Source organism: Falco naumanni, chromosome 8, assembly GCF_017639655.2.
Source record: "Falco naumanni isolate bFalNau1 chromosome 8, bFalNau1.pat, whole genome shotgun sequence".
NCBI lineage: Eukaryota > Metazoa > Chordata > Aves > Falconiformes > Falconidae > Falco > Falco naumanni.
In genome coordinates, this window is record NC_054061.1 from 49,771,463 (window position 1) to 49,793,288 (window position 21,826).

A 21,826-nucleotide genomic window follows, 5' to 3' on the forward strand; every position below is an offset into this window, starting at 1 on the left:
TAATGGGTAATAACAAAGGTAATTAAATCTTTCTATTATGACACAGATCACATTATTACCTGGCAAACTAGATGAGCTGGAGCCTGACTTGATACTGGAGCTAGACAAGGAAGTCCAGTCATATGCGGATTCTGTTCTCTTCAATGCTTCCTGATAGTTCATGTATAGTTGCTTCCCGTACTAAGCAAAATGACAAACACATTTAACAACTCTATATAGGCTGCGTACCCTTTTCAGACCGTTGAGCTCCACCTCTCTCTGGCTTCCCTAGTCCACCTTTTCCCCCCCCAGAGAGAAACAACAGGCTCTGTTAAGGAACTCAGGCAACATTGATTGGTTTATCCACAAACTGCTGAAAGAAAGAAAACCAGTTTATGCTAGAAGAGACAGCATCAAGCAAGAAATGGGGCAGTGAATAAACTAAGCCAACCTTGGCATCTTAGAAAACAATTCTGTTTTCTCAATTCTATTTTCCCATAAGCCTTCCTTTTAATATCTGTAAGGGAACTGGTTAAAGTCTAGCCGTGTCAGTTAAAACTTCCTCATGTGACAGATGTGCAGCAGAAATAAGAAGAAAGGGCCCAGTTGCTGAATTATCGTATGAACAAAGCCTAACCGTTCTGCCAGGTAACGCAATATGTAAAGAGGATTGTACCTTTCACATTCAGAATAGTTAAACAGAGGGTAGTTTGATTTAGCACGTATTTTGCTAGTAACTGTAAATGGTTTTACACAGATAATCACAACTCATGCCAACAGTGCAAGGCTGCCTAGAGGAGGTTACCTTAGCAATGCGGATGCCATTAATCCATTGGTGTAGAGTTCTTACATCATCACAGCAAAGATACTTGATATACTGGGATTTCTTCTGGATCTGAGGATGCTGCAGAAAAATTGTTAATCCTCATCAATATTTTAATAGCTAGGAATGCAAGGAAAGCCATTTATCTGTTGAGGTCTATACAGACAAACTTAATGCTGGAAGCTCTTCAACAGTAGTCCGCATCTGAGCCCACTTAAAAATGTTTGAGAGTACTTCAGGAGGTGGCAGTGGGGACTGCCTCACACACAGACTGGCACCGTGTCCAGCATGCACTGACTTCAGGTTTGAAACACTAAGAAAGGGTGACTCTTTCAGTTATTCTTGTGCTGTACCTTTTAACCAGCAGTCTTCTGCACCTGTAAGGCTCTTCAGAGACCTTTATATTTTCAAGCCAAGTGGTCAGAACAGTGTCAGCTTGTACAAACCTTTCCTAAACACAGGCAAGAGACTGCCAAAGCATAAAGAGGGGTCTCCTTTCACTGCTCTGTGGACTAACTCACCACCGAAGGAGGCCACTGATACTTCACCTTCATCTCACACCAAAACAAACTGGAGCAAAAAACACACACTGGTCTTCTCTGCTTTTGTATGGCTTGAGTGAGACACTACACAAATTGTTAAGCACAATCATATTTTCAGCTTGTAGAACCTTCAAGGCCCCCACCCTACTGACTATCATCCAAAATACCTGCTGCTCCCACATGCACATATAAAAAAAGAATTTATCAATCCAGCAGTCAAGAAAGAAATGGGTATTTTTAAAATATCAGACAGTGGAAATTATTCTGGATGGATTATTCAGTTGTTTCCTGTCCATGCTGTAGAAGTCATGTGTGTCCCACCTGTCCAGACAACTCTGAATACTCAAGTTCTTATCATTCCCTCTGTTAGCTTACAGTTCAGTGACACAGATGCTAGATGATCGTAGGTATTTGTTTTCACTGAAGACTGAAACATATCTCAAAGACCTTTTAATCTCTTTTCAGAGTATTTTCTCCTGTTGGCGTATTTATCTCCATAAACAGAACATAACAACTAATTTAATGATGACATTAGATAATTGTTTTCGTTTTTCACTACCAGCCTCTTTCACATACATGTTGTATAACAAAGAAGAGTCTACAGAAGCACAAAAAATTACTAACAAGCCATCTTTTTCCTGGACTTGTTCAAAAATTTGGCTATATAGAAATAGAAGAACCTCTCAGAAATTTAATATTTAGGACCAGGGAGCTAATATTATATACTAGCATACAAATGTTATATTTAAAAACAGCACAGCACCTGTCTTGTACAGTAAGGTTCAAGATAAATAAAGGAAGCAAACATGCAAAGACAAATCCATTTTGGACTTCAGTGAGAACTGGCCTTTCAGTTTGTATTTGCTGTTCACCTCTCCAAAAATATGTTTGTGTTTTAGAGATATTTCCCAGCTTAATGAATCTTTGTGGCACAAAACTGAGTTTCTATTTTAAAAAAAAAAGTATGGCTTCTATACGTTGGTACTAATATAAAACACTGATATAACACTTTAAGAATTGAGAAAGGCAGAACTCAATCGTGCTTAATATAGTAACTTGGTATTCATCAGTTTCATGCTAAAATAGCAGCTTCATTTTGTCTAAGTTACCTGACTAATGCTACTCCATTCATTTACTAAAATAAAGGGACAATTTAGACATGTTAGACTTGGACTGTAACATTTTCATGTCTTTATGTACAGAATGGCAATACTATTTATTTTTTTTTGAAAAATCTACTTAGATAAGAGATTGGCTTACTCTGTGTGGTCAACAAATCCAAAAAAATAATTCATTGTTAACCTGTTCAAATGATGTGGATAGAAAGTTATATGTAAGAAATCAATTTACTTCAAGGAATTTATACATACCAACGAGCACTGATATTTTTGCTTTTAATTGCATTCAATTAACGGTGCCAGTGACCTATAAGAACTGGAAATATTTTTCATGTTTCAGCTATATCCTTTCTCCCCTAATATCATGTCCCATATTTTATATTCAGTATCTACCTCTCAGTGGGTCCAAATGCCTGTTGCCCTGTCTGTTGAAAGATGAAATCTTCTTTTCACACAGTGGACAGGCAGCCACACAATCCAGGCACATAAACCATTCTGATTTACTGACAAACGCAAAACCACATGAGCTACAGATCAGGGAATGTAAGAGGTCAAAGGAAAAGCGTTAAGTGCAGCTATAACTATCTCTTGATACTTGCACCATTTTCAAATCCATGAAGACACTTTACTTGCTGTGAACATACTGTGAAAACCTGTTTTAAAATAGCTTTGTAGCTAGCTATCTTGCAGGAACTGACACCATTTTGAACACTGTGTGGGAGCTGAGAGAGACTGGGAGAAGAGTTGATGCAATTTAAAATAGCCTGAAGTACTCACGTTATTAAGCTCACAGTTTAAGATCAGCTCACTGCTTTTGTAACATTTTTTTCTACCGGGTCTTTCTATCTGTCCTTTACACTCAGAAGTTTCTTCCTTTACAGTACCCCTTTTCCCTCAGGTTGGGCAATATGGGTAGACCTGACTCTCTAACACCAGTTTCTGCACAACTCTGGACCTACATTCTGAGAAGACAGCAACTTCCTGAATTAGTGTTTCAAGGGATATTATCTCACTGAACCTGAATAATGTATAAAGCTGCCAAACAGAAAAAAGAGTTTATTTACTGTTATGTTTTAGAGTATGATCAACAATCATACGATGAACAATTAAATAGACTGGGACTCACCAGTCTGGAAGTCAGACAATGTTTACACAGTCATGAGGAGCACGTAAAACAGGCAACAATTGTTCACTAACTGTTCACTTCCTATACAAGAACTAGAGGAAAATGAAATGGAACGCCACTGATGGTTCAGAACAAGTAAAAGAGCGTACAAGTGTACCCAGCTGCTGCTGCGTTCTGAAAGTTTCTTGGAATCCCGTAAGTGACAAAGCATACTCAAAGAGTCAGACTGCACCTAGGGCTATCAAACAGCCAAGATCCACGCCTTAGCTCCCCAAACTTCTAAAGGCTGAAAAAGTATTCTATGGAAGTATCACTGCAAGACTGCCCTGTACTTCTGATTTTTCCCTAAGCAGCTTGTAAAGAAAGATCACTGTCAAGAGAGAAACCTAGAGTGCTAGATCAATTCAGTAAAGCCATTCTGCTGCTGCTCTTTGCGATCTTTTTTCCTTCCCCACCCTGCAATCCACATGGATCTTCTGGCAGGTAGAAGAAATCTGTCAGCTTGATGTGGAAGTGATTCATAGCCATGTCTTCTCTTAACACTAGTCACCACACGGCATTTTCTCATTGTTTTTAATGTATTTCTGTCAAGGAGGCTCATTACAACTGCACAGAAAATGCAGTTAAACTTAGCTTTCTCATTGTCACTGTAACTTACGGCAATTTACTTTTCTCATGTGCAGAATGAAGATAATTTAGAGATTTGCCTTGAAAACTGACAGGCATAGTTTTCCAATTGTTGTATTACTAGAGGAAGGGTATTCTAAATTATAATCTCTCACAAGATTAATATTGTGTTAATCAGCTCTTACAATTAGGAAGTGTAGTCAGTCTAAGAGACTAAGGTTAGCATGGAAATGTTTCAAGCCCCTTAATTTCTCTTTCAGTATGAGAATTTTCAGAACAATTAACAAGTTACCTTTAGCACTAAACAATAGTCTGTAGGTGCTTTGTATTTGTTCCGATAATCCTGTCCATAGTAAACACTGACATGATCTAGCTGTAGAAAGCACACAAGATCCCGTGAGACCTATTAAATAATAATAATAAAAAAAAAGTAATTTACAAAGTATCTTTAGAAGAAAACCACAGACACTGACAAAATCAGTCTAGTGTTAAGATCCAATACTAACATAACATCTAGTTAAGGTCTAGTTTCAATCTGATTTGAAAACTTGCAAGAAGGAGGTACAGCCATGCATAAACTCTTGCATTTGATGTTCATTTTTAACCAGGATATCCTTTTCCAAATTCACTCTGGTTTTTTTGTGGTTTGGCTGCATTTTGCATTTTGACAACATTTTACATCGGACTACTAAAGTTTATTCAGAGTTGGTATCAGGAGAAAGTATATAGGATTGGCTGATCATTAACTTTTTAACAGCTGTTGGTTACATTTTATTTTGGTAATAATCAAGGTGTCCAAATTCCAGTGTGACTGTGAATAAAATTGTAATAATGTTTGGCAGCGACTGAAGGATGCAAAATTTCAACAGGCTGTATTGCATATAGATTGTTCTAATGAAGCAAAAGGCTGCGGAGAGAACACGTGAGACGTATTCAGCTCTAAAGGGAGCTGCTGCACCAACAGAGATTTCCTCTTCGCTGCCAGCTGTGTGGGAAGTGGACTTCCTGTACGGGGGTACGGTTGGTGCTGTCAAGACTGATGCGTTTACAGACACCTTGAACTCACAGTAGTTCAGCCTTGAAGCTATAAGGCATTTGTAGCAGCTTTCTGCTTACTTTTTGTTACTGATACACACAGAAGTCACACTGAAGAAATGATATTACTTTTACAATTTCCAAAAACGTAGCACAAAAAAGTAGTCCAAAAAGAATCTCGTTTATATGAACTAAATAAACCCAATGAAACTATGCAGACTGATTGTAGAGTTGGTCTGATTATTCTGTGATTGGCATTTGCAGTGCAATTTGGTCCTTCATCTGAATTCTGCTTGAGCAAAAGACAGCCTCTTAACTCCACCAATCATTTTTCCTCAAGTGTCTCTGAACACCTTAACCCCAGCCTCACTCAAAATGCAGACCCTTGTCTTTTTGTATTTTTAAATTTGATGTTTCACATCAAGTGCCACCACAGTAATTTACACAATATTCCCATGATAAAGCTGCATTTTTAATTCAGTGATGTGGCACTAGGCACAGCAGAGAGAAGCCAAAATTTAAGGCTGACTCCTGTGTGCACGATTTACCAGCAATAAACAATTCAGGAAAATTGCTTTAAAACAGCATACCTTTGCCTTCCCTTTAGGGACATAATAGATTCCAGAAGCTCGAAGAAGAAAGTAACGTTTCTTCCAAGACTTCTTACCATCCTCTTTCAGCCACAAAACTCCTTCAATCTCCGGCACAGTTACAGAACTTCCACAGAAACATTCCTGCCAATAACAACAATGGTTTGAGAAGAGAGAAAAACAGAATATACAGCATGCAGTGGTTTGTTTTTAATGACTGAAATTTTGATTCTTTATCTAAGGAATGCACATTTTTTCATGCAGTGATATGAATTAGAGATTAACTGTAGAAGCTATAAGGTAATTCAGACAAACACAACAGGGGATCTTAGAATTTTCTCAGTGCAAGTATGACAACAGAAATATTAGCAGCTACTGTAAAGATTTTCTAACCGCTGATCAGTAACAGATCTCCCAACAGCTTTACTGGCTTTAGTCACGAGGTCACCTTACAGATATAGTCTCTTAAGTCTAAGTATACACAAAACCTAATTACATATCCATCAGATACATCTATAATTCATTCCATATACTTTTCTTGCTACCAATTGCCCACGGTACAACTTCTGTTAAGGTTCTATCTGTGAAAAGCTAACAGAAGAAAACAAACACTTTAAATACAATCCAGATTAATATGCAGCACAGATTTATTAGTAACCGTACAAGACAGAAAGGATCAGACAATTGCAACTCTCTGCATGTCACTGCTTCAGGCATCTTTTTTTATCCACTGTACTCACACAACCACTTACTAAAACCCATATTAATAATATACTAAAGAGCACGCATATGCTACTTAAAAGTTAAATTGTATTTAGTATAGTCCAAAATTAAATACCCAAAATATTTACTTTTGTGTTAACTACTGAAATCATAATCATTGTTCTGTGGAATCAATCAAACGGAAGCTATGACACTTCAGTAGGGGTACATGTCTACAAACATGTCACAAATCCATTCACTTTCCAGCTTACAGAAGCTATGTTTGCTGTTTGATTTATTTGCTGCAGACATTTTTTTTTTTGTCCTTCGTTCTGTAACCTATTTCATGTGTTCAATATTAATTAACTGCCTTTTCTGTCACTCATTTTTTAAAATATTTGGTTGTTTATTTTAAAATGTAATTGAAACCATTTTTAACTGCTTTGCTAACTAACAAAATTTATAATATTAACATAGACCAGTCACTGAACCAATTCCATAGAGTTCTATAGTGAATAACAATTTGGAGAGTACTCATAAGAAAAATCTCTACCAGCACAGGTCAAAACAACAAGTGACAGCTGTGCAAATTTCAGCTGGTTTTAGCCAGCCATATTTACAGGTAACCTCATTTTGATTATCACTGTGTATGGTATTTTAGTTATTAAACAAAATAGAGACACATTTTTATTAATGATATCTGAAACAGGGTAACATTAAAACAACCATTTATCTCAAAAATGTAACACATTCCATTCACAATTGTTCCAGAATTACAGTCAGCTCCATCCATCAATTTTAATCACCACAATCTTTTAGACTTTAGCTTCAAGCTCTGAAATGACCACTATGCCCTTTTTGTTTCGGCAGTCTTACCTCTAGCAGCACCTCTTTATTTCTGTCCGCCATCTCAGAAGTTTCTTTCTTCCCCAGAAGATAGTTCTGTAACGAGAGAAAGCTTAATATTTCTATAGGCATTCTGAAATCAAGCCAAACAACATTTCTCATTTACCTTTCTATAGCAGCAAGAAAAAAACCCAGCAATTATCTAAGAGCAATACACTAACTTAAAAAAAAAAGTTGCAGTCCAATTGAAACTACCTGTTAGACTGCTAAATAATTCATGGAACTAAGTTATAGCCACCTCTTCCATAAATACCAATCAGTCTATATTCGTACGTAACAGCCTTATAACAACATTAACCTGGCTTTCCACAGAACAAACAGCTGCCTGGTACAATGCATCCACAGATAAAAATACTATGAACTTCAAAACCCCACAATAAAAATATGTAAAAACCAGAGATCTTTACAATTGTTACATACTGCCATTATTTATGTGTTCAAAGAAGCACGCTCAGAAGCAATGTAATTCTTTCTACCTTGCCCTGACAGCTTTGCTGAACAAAAATATTTATATTTTCATGAAGAATTACTAAATACTCCTTGTCTTCTAAAATGAAGACATATATATGCATATATGTATAATAACTATGCATAGGTACCGTCTCTTATTATAAGTTTTGTACTCTTCTTCAGCTTCGAAAGAACTGGGACAATGAAAATCTTCCTCTTACTAGGAAAGACCCCAAACATACTCAACAAAGTTTAGCCAGTTCAATATTTTAAACCAAAGGGAAATACTGGGTTCATGCTGGTACCTCATTCTTGATGACAGTGCCTACCATATGTACTGACAGTAACTATATCAACTACGTGCTTCTGCTTCATTGCAAAACACTTGAAGACGACCTGGTTTTCAATTCTTGCTTTAAAAATAAGTAAATAAAGTACACAGATGGTGTCCCAAAGGATAAACATGCAAAACTGATACTCAGTTTAAATCCAACACATTACCACATAGAGGCCATACAGATGTAAGAACAATCTGTGACCCCAGAGGGAATACATTAGGTAAGAACTGAGAGGTCAAGCGATACCATATCCACTTCTCAATTCAAATTCTTCAGAAAGTCACCTTCTGCTTTTCTGTTTCTTTTCGTCCACTCCCTTACAATACGGAACTGCTGCCAGCTATCAGACCCGTAGCTACCCCTTGATAGATGAGGGGCCTTTGAGGCCATCTGAGAGAGAAGAGGGGCCTTTGCTTTCCTAGCCAGGAAACAGCAAACGCAGGTGAATAGGGGCAGGTCCCAGCTTCCACAGGGAAGGACAGATGCTCTCTTCTCCTCACTTGCCATCTGGCCATGGAGTAGCTATTCTCTTCGATTTTCTCTTCCCGTTACATTACTAAAGCAATGTAAGAATGTACACTGGAGAGGCATTACTATTAGCGGTATCTTTTCTCTTTCCATATTTACGTATTTGAACAGCACTAAGTATTGGTGTAAATGCCATGAAACTGCTTGCCTTCACCTCCATTAAAACAACCCACAAACACATTAGCAAAAAGATTGTTTCAGCTCATGGTTTCCTCCTAGGGACTTGATTTTGTGCCAACCACAATGTCAATGCACACGGTGCTGAAACGTGAAAGTTGCCTGACATTTTAAGACACAGACAAGTATCAAAATAAAAGTACAGAAATTAATGCTGCCAAAAAACGGCAATCAGGTGTGCATCCCTGCATGCACACATGCATTCATGTTGATTCTCAGGCTTACCTGGGGATTCTTGAAAAGTGCGTATTTCTCTATGCGTTCCACAAACATTAATTTGTTTTGACTATCTCTTGTCCAGTTCAGAAGATTTTCAACTAAATTTTCATGATCTTCAAAGATCCTTTCTGCAGCAATAACAAGGGAGCAAATACATTTGAATCTGTCACATATTGTGATATAAATTACTCTGTAGTCAAACCTGGGAGACAAGGCATATATGTAGAGAAAACACAGTTCAAGGCCTACTAAAATGGGGAAGAAGTTCATACTAAGAAATGTAAAGAACTTAGCCAACTTTCAGACATGCCTGGTTAAATTCTACATATACACTCACACAACACATTCACTTCTGTCTCTTCAGGCGTAAGTTCCATCAATACATGAAGTATTTTTCTTTTTTTTTTTACCTGACAAAGCCTACCATCCCACATGAACACAGCAGACTCAAATGACAATATTTCAAAAGTTTTAAGTACAGATAAGAAGGTTATCACATTTTTATGTACTCTGGTCCACACAATCCTGGCAGGAATTTATTAGGCCGCTTTTTCAGCGCAAAATTTGGTTCTACATCCCCAATCACTATCTCACTCGTAAAGTATCAAAAGAAGTAGTAAGACAATAGTCAGAGGAAAACAAAATACCTCTGAAATGCAGAATACCCAGTTAGTGGGGGTATTGTAGATGTCTGAAAACTGACACTGTCTATTTCTTACAATCTATCTCGCTGACTAAATGATGAATCAACAATGGCTTCTGAGAACTCTGAGTTTTGACTCTGTTGAAATAGTTATCACTAGTACAAGATAATGAAAAACAGGCAAAAGAAGAGGGGAAGAAAAAAAAGAGGAAAATTTACTGAAATGGTAGAGAAATATCTTAAAACCCTTATTCTAAAATAAAGAAAAATACATCTTTGAGAAACCATTAGACCAACTTTCTCCTCCTTTCAAAGACATAGATGTAGAATCTTGCTTTCTGCAATTTGTTCCCTCTCCACATAGGCCACACAGTGGCATTTCAGCAAATTACTTCTTTCGGAATACTTCAGAACTTGCTTGACCTTTCAATTGCATCTGAAAGCAGAACATGTTTTTTTCCACAATTACACCACATTTTTACAGAAGGTATATGGCACTGATCACATCCAGACCTAGGAGCTATCGCTAATGAAGACTGAGATGACAGATGACATTTCAACATCTTTAGTAACTAAGAATACTAAGCAGAGTGAATGCAACAAAATGTCATCGGTAGGGAATGAATTAAGGTTTGAGATGACAACACAACACTACCGCGGTCTCAGTGAGATCTTTCTAAGTTTTCAAGTTTTAACTCACGACTTCCATCAAGCTCTATCAGCAACACAGCAATACTGTCTTCCAAGAAAGTAAAAAAAGGTGTTACCTAACAGAAGAATAAAACAAAAAAGCTTCAGAGGACTGTGATACAAAAGCTGAAATCTCACCGGAGTCTAGTAAGTGAAACTAGATAGCCTTCAAAACGTATCAACCGTTACTGCAAGAACTGTAACTTCACTCAAATATGAAACAACATATTCAGTGAGTGTTTATGTGCTTACAGTATGCAAAACTGCATATAATACAATGTTCCTATTATTAAGCCTACTCACTAAAATTCAAACATTGTACCTGACAGACACTTCATAGACCTACTCTGCTCTAACTGAAAAAGTGGAAACAACCTTTGTCCCAACCAAAAGAAACCTTCCACAGTTGTTTCTGTTACAAACTTGCAGGGTAAAACTGGACAAAGAATTTAATTCTGCATTCTGGAAATAGTATCACTGAGTTCTTCTGCAAATACATATAAAGCTCCTGGTTAGACCATTAGATAGCAACAGGTGGCCTTCTACATCAAGAATGTGTACCTAAATCAGACTTCAAAAACTCATTAACCACACACATTTGAAGCAGGCCACATAAAATGCAAAGACAATCAGGAACTCCACAGGCCTCACACCTTTCTCCACAGCTTGTTAACTTAAACTTTCACTGCATTGTATTGAACTGTGCAATTAATGAGCGATCAGCTGACAAGACAACATGGTAAAATACACTCTGATGGTACATAGGTCTTCTGTGTCTTGCTAAAGGAAAATATAGTAAAGGAATTCCTTCTTCTCACATAAGCATTGCCAGAAAAGAATGTTTCAGAAGATGAACCACTGGCAAACTAACACAACACAATTACACAACAACAACACAACAGGCTTTGTTGTAATTGTTTTTCAAGTTCCAGTAAAAATCATTAATCAAATAAGCTGCATGTTGGATTGTCTATTAAAAACACATACACGTGAACTCTATGAAAAACTACCCAACAGCTGCTGCATCAAGGATCAAGGAAAGCCAAACTGAAGAATGGAAGAGGAAAATTAATTCTACCCTATTACATCTCTCTTAGGTTTATCACATTGTAGTCTGAATTTAAAATTCTGTAATTATAATATATGATGCTCTTTAACTTAAAACTTTCAATACAGCAAATTCTGTCATGCCCAGTGTGTCACTGAGCCCATACAGTAGGACAAGCATATACTTGCAAAACACCCAACATGATGTTAACCCTCATTTCATTCCAAAATCAGTTTATTTCAGTTGCAGTGTTAATTTGGATAAATATCAGTTTATCTTTCGGTCTGCAGCCTAGGTCTTCGTTTCTAACAGAAGTTGAAAAAAAAATTATAGTATTTTTTCCTCTATTCTTTCCAGGCTGCACAGTGAATGGAAGTGTCTTATGAAAGCAAATCTTTGATGGAAAAGACTTTGTGTTCAGGATCCTGCCACCTACACATTCAGAGGTTTTTCAGTGATAGAAACATAAAACTATTGCAGTATTAATAAAGTTTTTATTGATACTATTCTCATTGTAAAATGTTAAAGAATTACACCTTTGATTTTTATATACTCAGTTTGGATTTACGTAGAATTTGTGCAAATTCTTTCTGGTTTCAAAAACTGGGTAACTTTCAAGGTTTCATTTATTAAAATGTTGATGTTTTGAGCTTAGTAAGATCTCTTTTTCATATGAAAAGTAGAAGATTCAAAGGACACCCTGTCACCCTACAACGGCCTTTTTTGTCTAACAATAAGCAAAGTTAACATGCTACACTGCCTCAAATAGAAAAGGTTTCACCAAAGGAGAGAGGAAATATTAATTTGCATATTTGGGTTCAGTCTGGGCTCAATAGCTCTCTGATGTAATTATTTTCTGATAATGGAGATTAATATTGTTTTTCTATCATTTTTCCCCTTCTGTTGCATTCCAATGGTATATTGGCTAAATGAACAACTGACATCGTGGTACGTGCAATGCAGCACAAAGGGGCTTCAACTGCCCTTAAAGCCATATTGCCAATTGCATTAAAATATTTAAAAGCAAAAAAACGCAGACAGCTTTTTGTAATAAAAGCTATTAGAATCAGTACAAGATACTATTTACAAAGAGGATGATGCATGATAAGCTTTTTATCCCTTACCTCTTTCTTCTGTGAAGAACACAAGAAAACCAAGAGGTTCAGTGACTAGACATTAGTAAAATTCCTATATCACACCTTAGAATTTAGATATGCTAAAATCATAAAGAAAACATTTCTAGATCATTCTGAAACAGCACCATTCATGAGCTTTATTACATGAATGACCATTTACTACAATAATGAATGGGACGATGAACATTATTAAGACAAGAAATTAAATTGTTCTGAGGACATATAGACAAGTATTATATCAATAAGAATTATAAATATTTATAATTATTACTTACCCATTTGCAATTCAGAGATGGTTTCCACCAATGACCAGTCTAAACTGTAACCACAATGCGATTTGTCCATCAGATTATCTAATACTTGTCTCACTGTCTGCCTTTCATCCACCATCATTGTTTTTGAGCTGTCATCAGACATATGGACTCTGATCACCAACTATTAAGCAGAAAATTAGGATAACAAGGATTAATTTTCCACATTTCAAATAAAACCATGTTTTTTAAGACCTTGGGGTTTTTTATAAGATTTTGTTTAAATAGCATAAAATATTAAGTTCAATCAAAACAAAGCCATAAATGATGGTTAGATGACGCATCACAGACACTTAACAAGATACTGTTCTCCTTCAGTAGGAGAGAGTAAATATAAAGGTCTTCCCAATACAATGACAACGTGCTTTAGTTGTGTATCTAGAAGGAAAAAACCCCTCCTGCTTAAGTGTCCTGTTCTGATTAATAAAGTGTCTTTGTGAAAATTTTTCTTAGGCATCTAGGTGGAACAAACATAGACATGGAGTTCTGCACAACATCATACAGGATCAGAATTTTTCAGATTTGAAATTCAAGCTTTCCGCCTGCTTCCTCCATATTTTCTGAAAATGCTGATTATGTAAACCATATACCTATAGTAAATCATCTTTTTCTGAGGTGTATGAAGCACCAGTGGGAAAGAAATCTCCTTGTAAAACACAATGGCTTTTCATAGGCACTTTAAAGAGGTCATTGTCCAGGAAAGAAAAATGCAGCCATTTTTTAACTAATCAAAAAAATGTAAGACAATTGATTCTTCTTGCCAACCATTACTTCCTTTTTTACACCTTGTTCAGCTGGAAAAGTTGTAACTTTTTAACTTTAAAAAGGTAAACTTTAAAAAGTTAAAATTAAACTAACTAATTAAAGTTACTAATTTAAAAATTAGTTTAATTACAACTAAACGTAAGACACTGGTTGGCTGTTAATTCCCATCTTCCAACTAGTACATTAATTCAGCTTTTGACACATAAACAGTAAATATGAAAGGCTTTTTAATCTACTGAAAAACTCCAAATGTAAGATAAGAATGCTAAATTTCAAGGGAACACTTTATATTCTTTGAGAGTGCATCAAGTAATGTCAGTAGACTTTCTCCACTTGCTAACCACTGTCTGTAGCCTGGAATGCTCGTATTCCATTTATCACTGGAAAATCCTGCTATGCATAATGGGAAGGGGTCTGTCAAGAAAACAGACCCTAATTTTAAATGTGTGACTGCTTAGTATACAAAGACAATTTCAGGAGGCTAGAACACCTTTGTTTCAGCTCTGGGTAAAGTTGGCAAAGTCTTCTCAATGCGCACTAGCTGCAAAATGAGCTATTCCTTAAGAAAAACATAATGGCATTCTATATGCTAGGGTTTTCTTGATTAGGTCCCGTCTAGATAAAAAAGTACATTACCACTCAAGATCAGAACAGTAGTGTTCCTATTTTATTTAGGGCAACTTAAGGGTAATAAGACACACATGAGAAGAATTTTGTCTGCATTTTCCAGGTGAAAAACTATAAAATAAAGATCTTACAAAGCAGTACCTTTTTCACTTGTGCCTCTTTAATCTTCTCTAATGCAACCCTAATCTTCTCAGCTTTGAGTTTAGCAGCCTGTTCCTCCTAGGGGGACACAACACACAAGATTCCAGTTAACACAAACTTCAGTCCAGTTTTAGTGGATCTAATTTTGAGGCTACCATGCTTTAAAACATTTAACTGAAATGCTGATTTACCCGTATGTAAATCCTCAACTATTTCTTAGTGATGGTGAAGACTATTACTTTTTAAGACAAAAAGTGTTACTATGTGTCTCTAATATTTAGAAATACAACTGCCATTATGTCTAAAAGAACATACTGAAGGTATATATTTTGTATAGACACATTTGGCATTTCTCAATTCTTCCACATTGTAAGTAGTCTTGTGCATTGGTACCAAATATTTTAGCATATCATGTATTTACAGTCATAGATTTGGACAATATGGATTCAACAAGAGTGTACAACAGAGCACACCCAATAGATTTTCGGTTGATCAACATAAAACATAAATAGCACACTGAAAAGTATCAGAATTTAACATAACACAGAAAGCATGGAAAGCAAATCTTATAAATAGGATGCCACACTGTGCATTGGTTTGGAAAATTTTAAACTCTTAAATCCATTTGCAATAACTAAGCAGCTTAAACATTACCTTTATCTTTACTAAGTCCAGGCTGTATTTCTCCTTGCTTTAAGTATTTTAAGACACACAAAGCAAATGAGCATTCTTTTGTTTGATGCTCTTCTAAATAATCTATTTTTGTTACAACTGGAAATGCATTAAAAATTAATTTAAATCCATTCTACCTGCTGATGCTAAAGAAATGTGTATATTGTAAGACTAGCAATACTGGGTTTTAATTTCTGGAGATTATTGATATTTCTGTTGAAAATGGGTTTGAAAAATGCAGCTAAGCAAGCAACCACTCTTTTTAAGATGCCATATGCAGGCTTCAGATTTTAGCAATCTTAACTTATGGATGTTCATTGTGGCTAATATCTAAGATGATCATAGTTATTTTATAATCTCTAGAACAATAAACAAACAAATAAACAAAAAAAAAACCCCTCCAAAATATTCAATCTCCTTAGAAAAGAAAAATTAAGACTTTTCTCAGATCAAAAGTAGCTCAGCCCATCACAACACTACTCAGCACACCACAGACACTTAGTTCTCCATTGCTCTCTTGTATGAATGTAATTTGCGGTTTCTTTACCATGTGTTTAGATGGTTGCTTTCCTTGTAAAAGTCAAGATTCAGCTATCCTGAAATCCACAGGAGTTAAAGTTTTCCACTTCTCAGTGAACTACTATCAACTCCTATCAACTGCTAAAGGGCATTCCCTGTGCTACTTACTATGTTCTTACCTAACAGCATTTGCTCCCTCACACCTGTGACTGTACTAAATATCAGAAAAAACCTCCGCTACACAGGCAATAGGCTGCCTTGTCAGATATCTAATTCTTTTCAATATAATGAACCAGTAAGTTGACACGAGCAAAAATAACGTGAGCTTGAAACATTATCGGGGCACTCAATTACCTAGGAACACAGGTTTTTATTAGTCTACAGGGAACTGTGGCTTTTTCTTCAATAACAATGGTATCATATAGCTTAGAAAGGTTAAATCAGATTAGCACTCTCTTAAAAGCAAACAAACAGTGCCATAATAACTAGAATCATTTAAATGTAAAACACACCTAGAATTCTAAAATAGTCTTTCTCTTCCTTAACATTAACCATTTCTACCTGTAGAAATAAATCGTAACTGAAAATCAAGACTTTATATACTTTCAAGTTTCTAGAAGTGATGCTATGTACCTATGCATTATGAAATCAGCAAGAGCAAAAGACTTTATTTTATAGTACGTTTGGAGAAACTGTAATTTATGGGTCAAAAAGCTGCTCATTAGCCCAAACATAAATCTTTATTGCTGTACAAAGGTTGAGAGCACATTTGGTTTTGCTCTTCACTAAAGTCAAGCAGCACAATTTTTCACCCTATTTCACTATATACCTGTGCAACTACCTATGGCAAACCCCAGCCAGAGCACTGTACAGCCACACACAGGCAACAACAAAAGAGCAAGCAACAAGGAAGAGGTGACCTGGGGGCCTCTCACATACTTGCGCCAATACAGCTAAAACATCTTTGTTGATGTCAAAGTTTATAATCCATCATTCCCTAAAAATCTTTTAAAAATAAATATGTAGACCAAAAAAGATTAACGATTTATTATTTTAATGCCTACTTTTCATCCCCCACTCAATTTTAATGTGGGTCCAGAGACCAAGATTTCTTTGCTTTACTAGAGTTTAATAAAGTCAGTTTAAACTGAAATAAAAACGTAGAACTATGATTATAAAAATAACAACCAGTTTCAGCCAGTAACACATTCTAAAAAGAGATCTAAATCTACTTACTGGAAATGCACAGAGGAAAAAGAAGCAAGAATTAGAAATTTCTGAAAGCACACAGTAGTCAAAGATTTTAAGTTATTCAAGAATTGCCTTATAGTTAGTCTTCAGACTTCTGAGTATCATTGCTAATGTGACAAATGGTATTTCATTGGAGCAGGAGGAATAACTATGTATTTTAATTACTTAATAATTTAATAACTACAGAAATCCTCAAAACTCACAATTCTTTCAATTTCTCTCCTAATGGCCCAAGAAAACAGCCCCACATCCCCTCCTCATCAACGCTACCCCAAAACTGGACTCAGACACAAACACAGGCTCTCTCCCCTCCCCTGCACATGGAACCAAGACCTCCTCAATAACAGGAACCATGTGCAATCCATCAGCTTGTACAAAGCTAACAACATTTTTCATTGCACATAGAAAAAGGTGACAGGTGGCAAAACCACCTGTCTGCAGTTGCAAACCATTCAACGCCACAAACTAACAAGGCCAGGACCTATGGTCCAAGCACATTTAACTTGGGTATTTATTTCCTTCTGGTAACAACGATGCGAGTTAGGTTGCCAAAGGGTCATAAAAATGCACATAAATGGCAGTACTGCCGCCTCGGTCATGGTTTTACAAGTGGCATATTTTATTTCCATGTAAATTCCTGATATGGCTGATCCACCTGTCTCCCTTGTGCAGCATTACTTCTCGGTTACAGCAGTCACAGTGCTGCTGTGGCCAAACAGACAATCCAGGCAGGTAGCTGACCTGGTTGAAACTTAACACAGCAGAAAGATTCAGCAGAATCCACTCTTTGGTAGGACTGCCTTTACGGTCACATACATGCTGTGGAAAAGCATAAAGGAGAGACATATGCACCCACTGTCTAAAAACACAGAACAACAGAGGAGCGTCGCTCCCACCTCTGACAGGAAAAACAGAATCTCCTTTAGTAGCAGTATACATCACTGTAAAATTGCAACATGAATTCCTCACTTCAGTGGGATGCCTTTGGGACTATTATACTTGCATTTCAAAGCTTTAAGCTGAGATTACTTTTGGTTACGGAAAACATCACACCTGATTTAAAGAATGCTTGGAAACATACTCATGGTAAGCACTTGTTCATCCAAAGTATCCTAACATTTTGTGAGCTAAAATTGAAACGAGTACTGCTCTGCAGTGCAATGGTCTTAAAATTAATTAATTTTTCTTTGTATTTTTATATCAGTACTCAGTCTTCAATAATTTTAGCTTATACTGGAATATTGGAAAGAATAACCCCAAAAAACCTCAAGTTAAGACTTCCTTGATATAATGACAATCACAGTCTCCTGCCCCAGATTCCAGTTAAATGTGCGGTTACAAGATGCTTCATCTGTGTTTTACCATTAAATATGCAAGACGTGTGCTATGACAAAGCTGACCTTGCTCAAATGACATTATGCCTCACAGTTCTAGGTTGGGGTTTCATTTTTTGTTTCATTGTACGTTTTTAAAGTGTCATTAACTGATCCCTTTTACAGAGATCACAGGCAGAACAGAAAAAAGGGGAGGGGAATCACTTATAGGTTACAGTATTTAGGAAAGCTAGAAATGAAATGGTAAGAGGTAAGTAACAAAGTCCATGTTTCAATTAAGTTAGCAAGCAGATACACAGATCACAAGACACATAAAAGAAGAAATTCTTTTATGTTTAATATTTTAAAATTTTATCTGAAGTTTTTCTTTGAATGCAGATAAGACAACTACACAAGTAGCATTGACTTCTGAAGGACCTGAAGCAGGCATCCACTGTTTATTTTTCCAGCTACAGTCTATCCTCAGGTAGAAAGGCAGTCACCTGTTTTGCAAGGACTCTCCCTTCCTGCAGAGTTTTTATTGAAACAGAGGTTCTTGTTGCCCGAGAACACCATATTAACATCTCAATTTGTACCTGATTCCCCGGAACTTCCAGACATGTTTATTAGCCTCATGTTTAATGTCTATTGATCAGAATATTCACCACTAATTGTTTTCTGTCGGTTGTTTTTATTTACTATTAAAAAAAAAAAAAAAGGAACACTAGAACAAGCATGTATGTGATCAACACTGGAAAGGGAAAGCCAAATGAGTGAATATTAACATCAGTTCTTCTGTATTTCTTTATAAACTCATTACAACAAGTAGAACACCCCTACCCTAAAAAAACAATGCAGCAATGGTGGCACAGCCCATTTATAAACAATGGACTTGTGTTTACATTAGTAGCTCATGACCATTCTCAAAACATATGTTTTATTGTATTTCTACTCAACATAACTCAGAATAACCTGCGACTGTAAAGCAGAAAGCGAAATGGCATTACTCTCTTCCAAAGCTCACTAGATGTGAGTGTACAGCAGCCATTGGTGTGGCACTCAAATTGGGTAGCCAAAGGAAAGATAGAGCAAAGAGATCAGTGTTAAGAAACAGTTTTTGGTGTGGGCCAGAGGTGGGGGACTTAGTCCAAACCAGACCCAGAAATCAGGGTTAGTCTTTGCCCCAGCATCCAGATCATCAATGAAGATGTTGAAAATACTGGACCCAGCATTGAACCTCTGGGGTGCACCATTGGTTAAGTCTCCAACTAGACTTTATGCCATTTTGAAGGTATGGCAGAACAGAATCTTATTCAGTGGGGACAGACATTGTTCTATCCCCTTGAAAGACTACTCAAAGTAGATTTGACAAAGCCAGTAGCAACGAAGAAGAAAAAACCAAAACACACTTGCAAGGAATTTCACTGGCTCTTATCCCTTGAAGCATCCATCTGCACTACATTATCTCCCTGCCTGCTTGTGAATACGACCTGTCTTGTAACAGCTCTAGGCCAGGCTTCTCACTGGGGCTATCCAAGGCAAACAGTTATAGGAGAAGAGGTACTAGATCTGGGACTAGGAAAAAGCATGAAAGGCAAGAGAAGAAAAAAAAACAACAAATCAACAAACCAGGAGGGAGAACAGACCTTAAAACACTGTAAGGAAGTCTGAGAGTAGAAAGAAGACTAGAACGTAACAGATGAAGCACTAGGACTGGCAAGGAGTTTTAGCTGGACAAAAAGCTCAACTGATACATAGAACAGAGCAAAACACACCGCTTTGAGAACAAAGGCTGTTTGTCTAGCAATGTATCCACAGAAACATACTATAATTAATTCCAAGACAAAAGTAGCATTAAACTACACAGGAACATCACAATAATCACAGCAGATTAGTACGAAGCAGCCTGTTGAATAAAAAAATTTATATAGTTTTCTGCATTGCACAAAATCCTGCTACTAACCACCTGGAAACCCCAAAAAGGATGTAGGTGTTTTCACAACTTCCTCAAAAACTGGCTGTTTTCAGATTGTACTTACATCCTTTGCAGATTATAAATCAATTGCTGTTATCTTTAAATGGCATTAAAAAAAATAATCTCAAACAGATGCTTCACTCAAGAATGAGCACATCTGAATCAGATTGACCTAAGACGCATGAAGCCAACTTCTCAGCTGATTTATTCAAAGGTCTGAAGGCATTACAGTGTGTGATAACTGGAGTCTAAAAAACAGGAGAATCAACATTCGTAAGAAAAATATTTGCCTTTCAAATCGACAAGAAAGGATGAATGAATTACTAGGTATTTCGGAAGAGAAGGCATAACACAATTCCTTTTCTGCAGATGCTGACATACATATCTGAAGCATTCAGTCATTAAATCACTGTCATCTGGCTTCCTGAATGGAGTTTCAGCTTCACATGCATCAGAATGGTAGAAGAAATGGTAACTTCAAAATTCAGCATGTTACATTTATATTTCCTTTCTTCATGTCCTAAACTGGGATATATTTGAGCCACAAATACTCTCAAAATTAGTTGCACGTGCTCTTTATTTCACATCCATATGCTTAGTTTTCAGTATTCACTTGATGCCTTAATTCCAACCCTACAGGGAAACAAGCTTGCAGATCTGACATTAATGATACACTGCTTTATTTTCAACATTCCATAACTTCACTGATATGCTTTCACCTCTGTTTTCAAATGGGTTTGCATGCTGTGTACACAATAAACAAATGGAATTACATTTAAAAATGAAGAGACCACCACAACGAATAGATCATTTTCTGTGCTGAGATCTGCCCTATGCTGCGACAGGAACTGTGCTTGTGCATGACTAACACAGAAGGACTCTAGTCTATAATTTTTACAATTAGTTGTATTACCAGAGGACAAAACTGGTATTATCATTCCCCCAAAGTCTCTCTAGTCTCAATGTAAGAGGCAGACAGATCAAAGAAGGGCAAGAATACAAGAAACAATAAGAAATAGTTGACACCAGAGACACCTGCATAAAGCTGCAATATAATCCTACAGTTCACTGATCAAACAACTTGCTACAAGGAAAAGCCCCATTTCTTGGGACTGCTTCTCTCATATGGGGCTTATCTAATGTTACAGCAAGCTGAAGAGATCTAAGGAGTAAAGTGGACTTTCATTTCATTGTATTAATAAAGATATTTCTCTCTGCAGGAGGTCAAAGAGAACCAGTACTTATCCACACCAGGACTGCGTGCTCAGCAGTCAGCAGTAGAGAGCACGGCTCTACTGAGTCAGCCCTAAGCTGAGCTAAAAACAAACATTATCCTCAGAACATCAGTAGCTCACCAAAAGTACCTGACTCAAAGGCCTACAAAGTCTAATAAGCCAAGACAAAGATCTATAAATCCAAACATTTTACTTCAGCAGTCCATTAGAATCACTAATGTGACGCAGTCCATGGTCACATGATGCAATGGATTTAATATTTTACATATTCTTTTAATTTAAGTTCCATATGGTAACCAACACTCATCCCATATACAAATAACCAGAAGGAAGGATATGA

At 36.6% G+C, this 21,826-nt stretch overlaps 1 protein-coding gene across 1 annotated transcript in view; it reads right to left on the reverse strand.

Moving 5' to 3' along the window:
- Nucleotides 1-21,826, reverse strand: part of RAPH1 (Ras association (RalGDS/AF-6) and pleckstrin homology domains 1) — a 97,947-nt gene that overhangs the window by 14,254 nt on the left and 61,867 nt on the right. Inside the window, 8 exon segments of the mRNA XM_040604973.1 lie at nt 60-180; nt 785-883; nt 4,508-4,618; nt 5,841-5,984; nt 7,419-7,484; nt 9,167-9,288; nt 12,953-13,112; nt 14,522-14,599. Of these exon segments, the coding sequence (XP_040460907.1) occupies nt 60-180; nt 785-883; nt 4,508-4,618; nt 5,841-5,984; nt 7,419-7,484; nt 9,167-9,288; nt 12,953-13,112; nt 14,522-14,599 (901 nt within the window).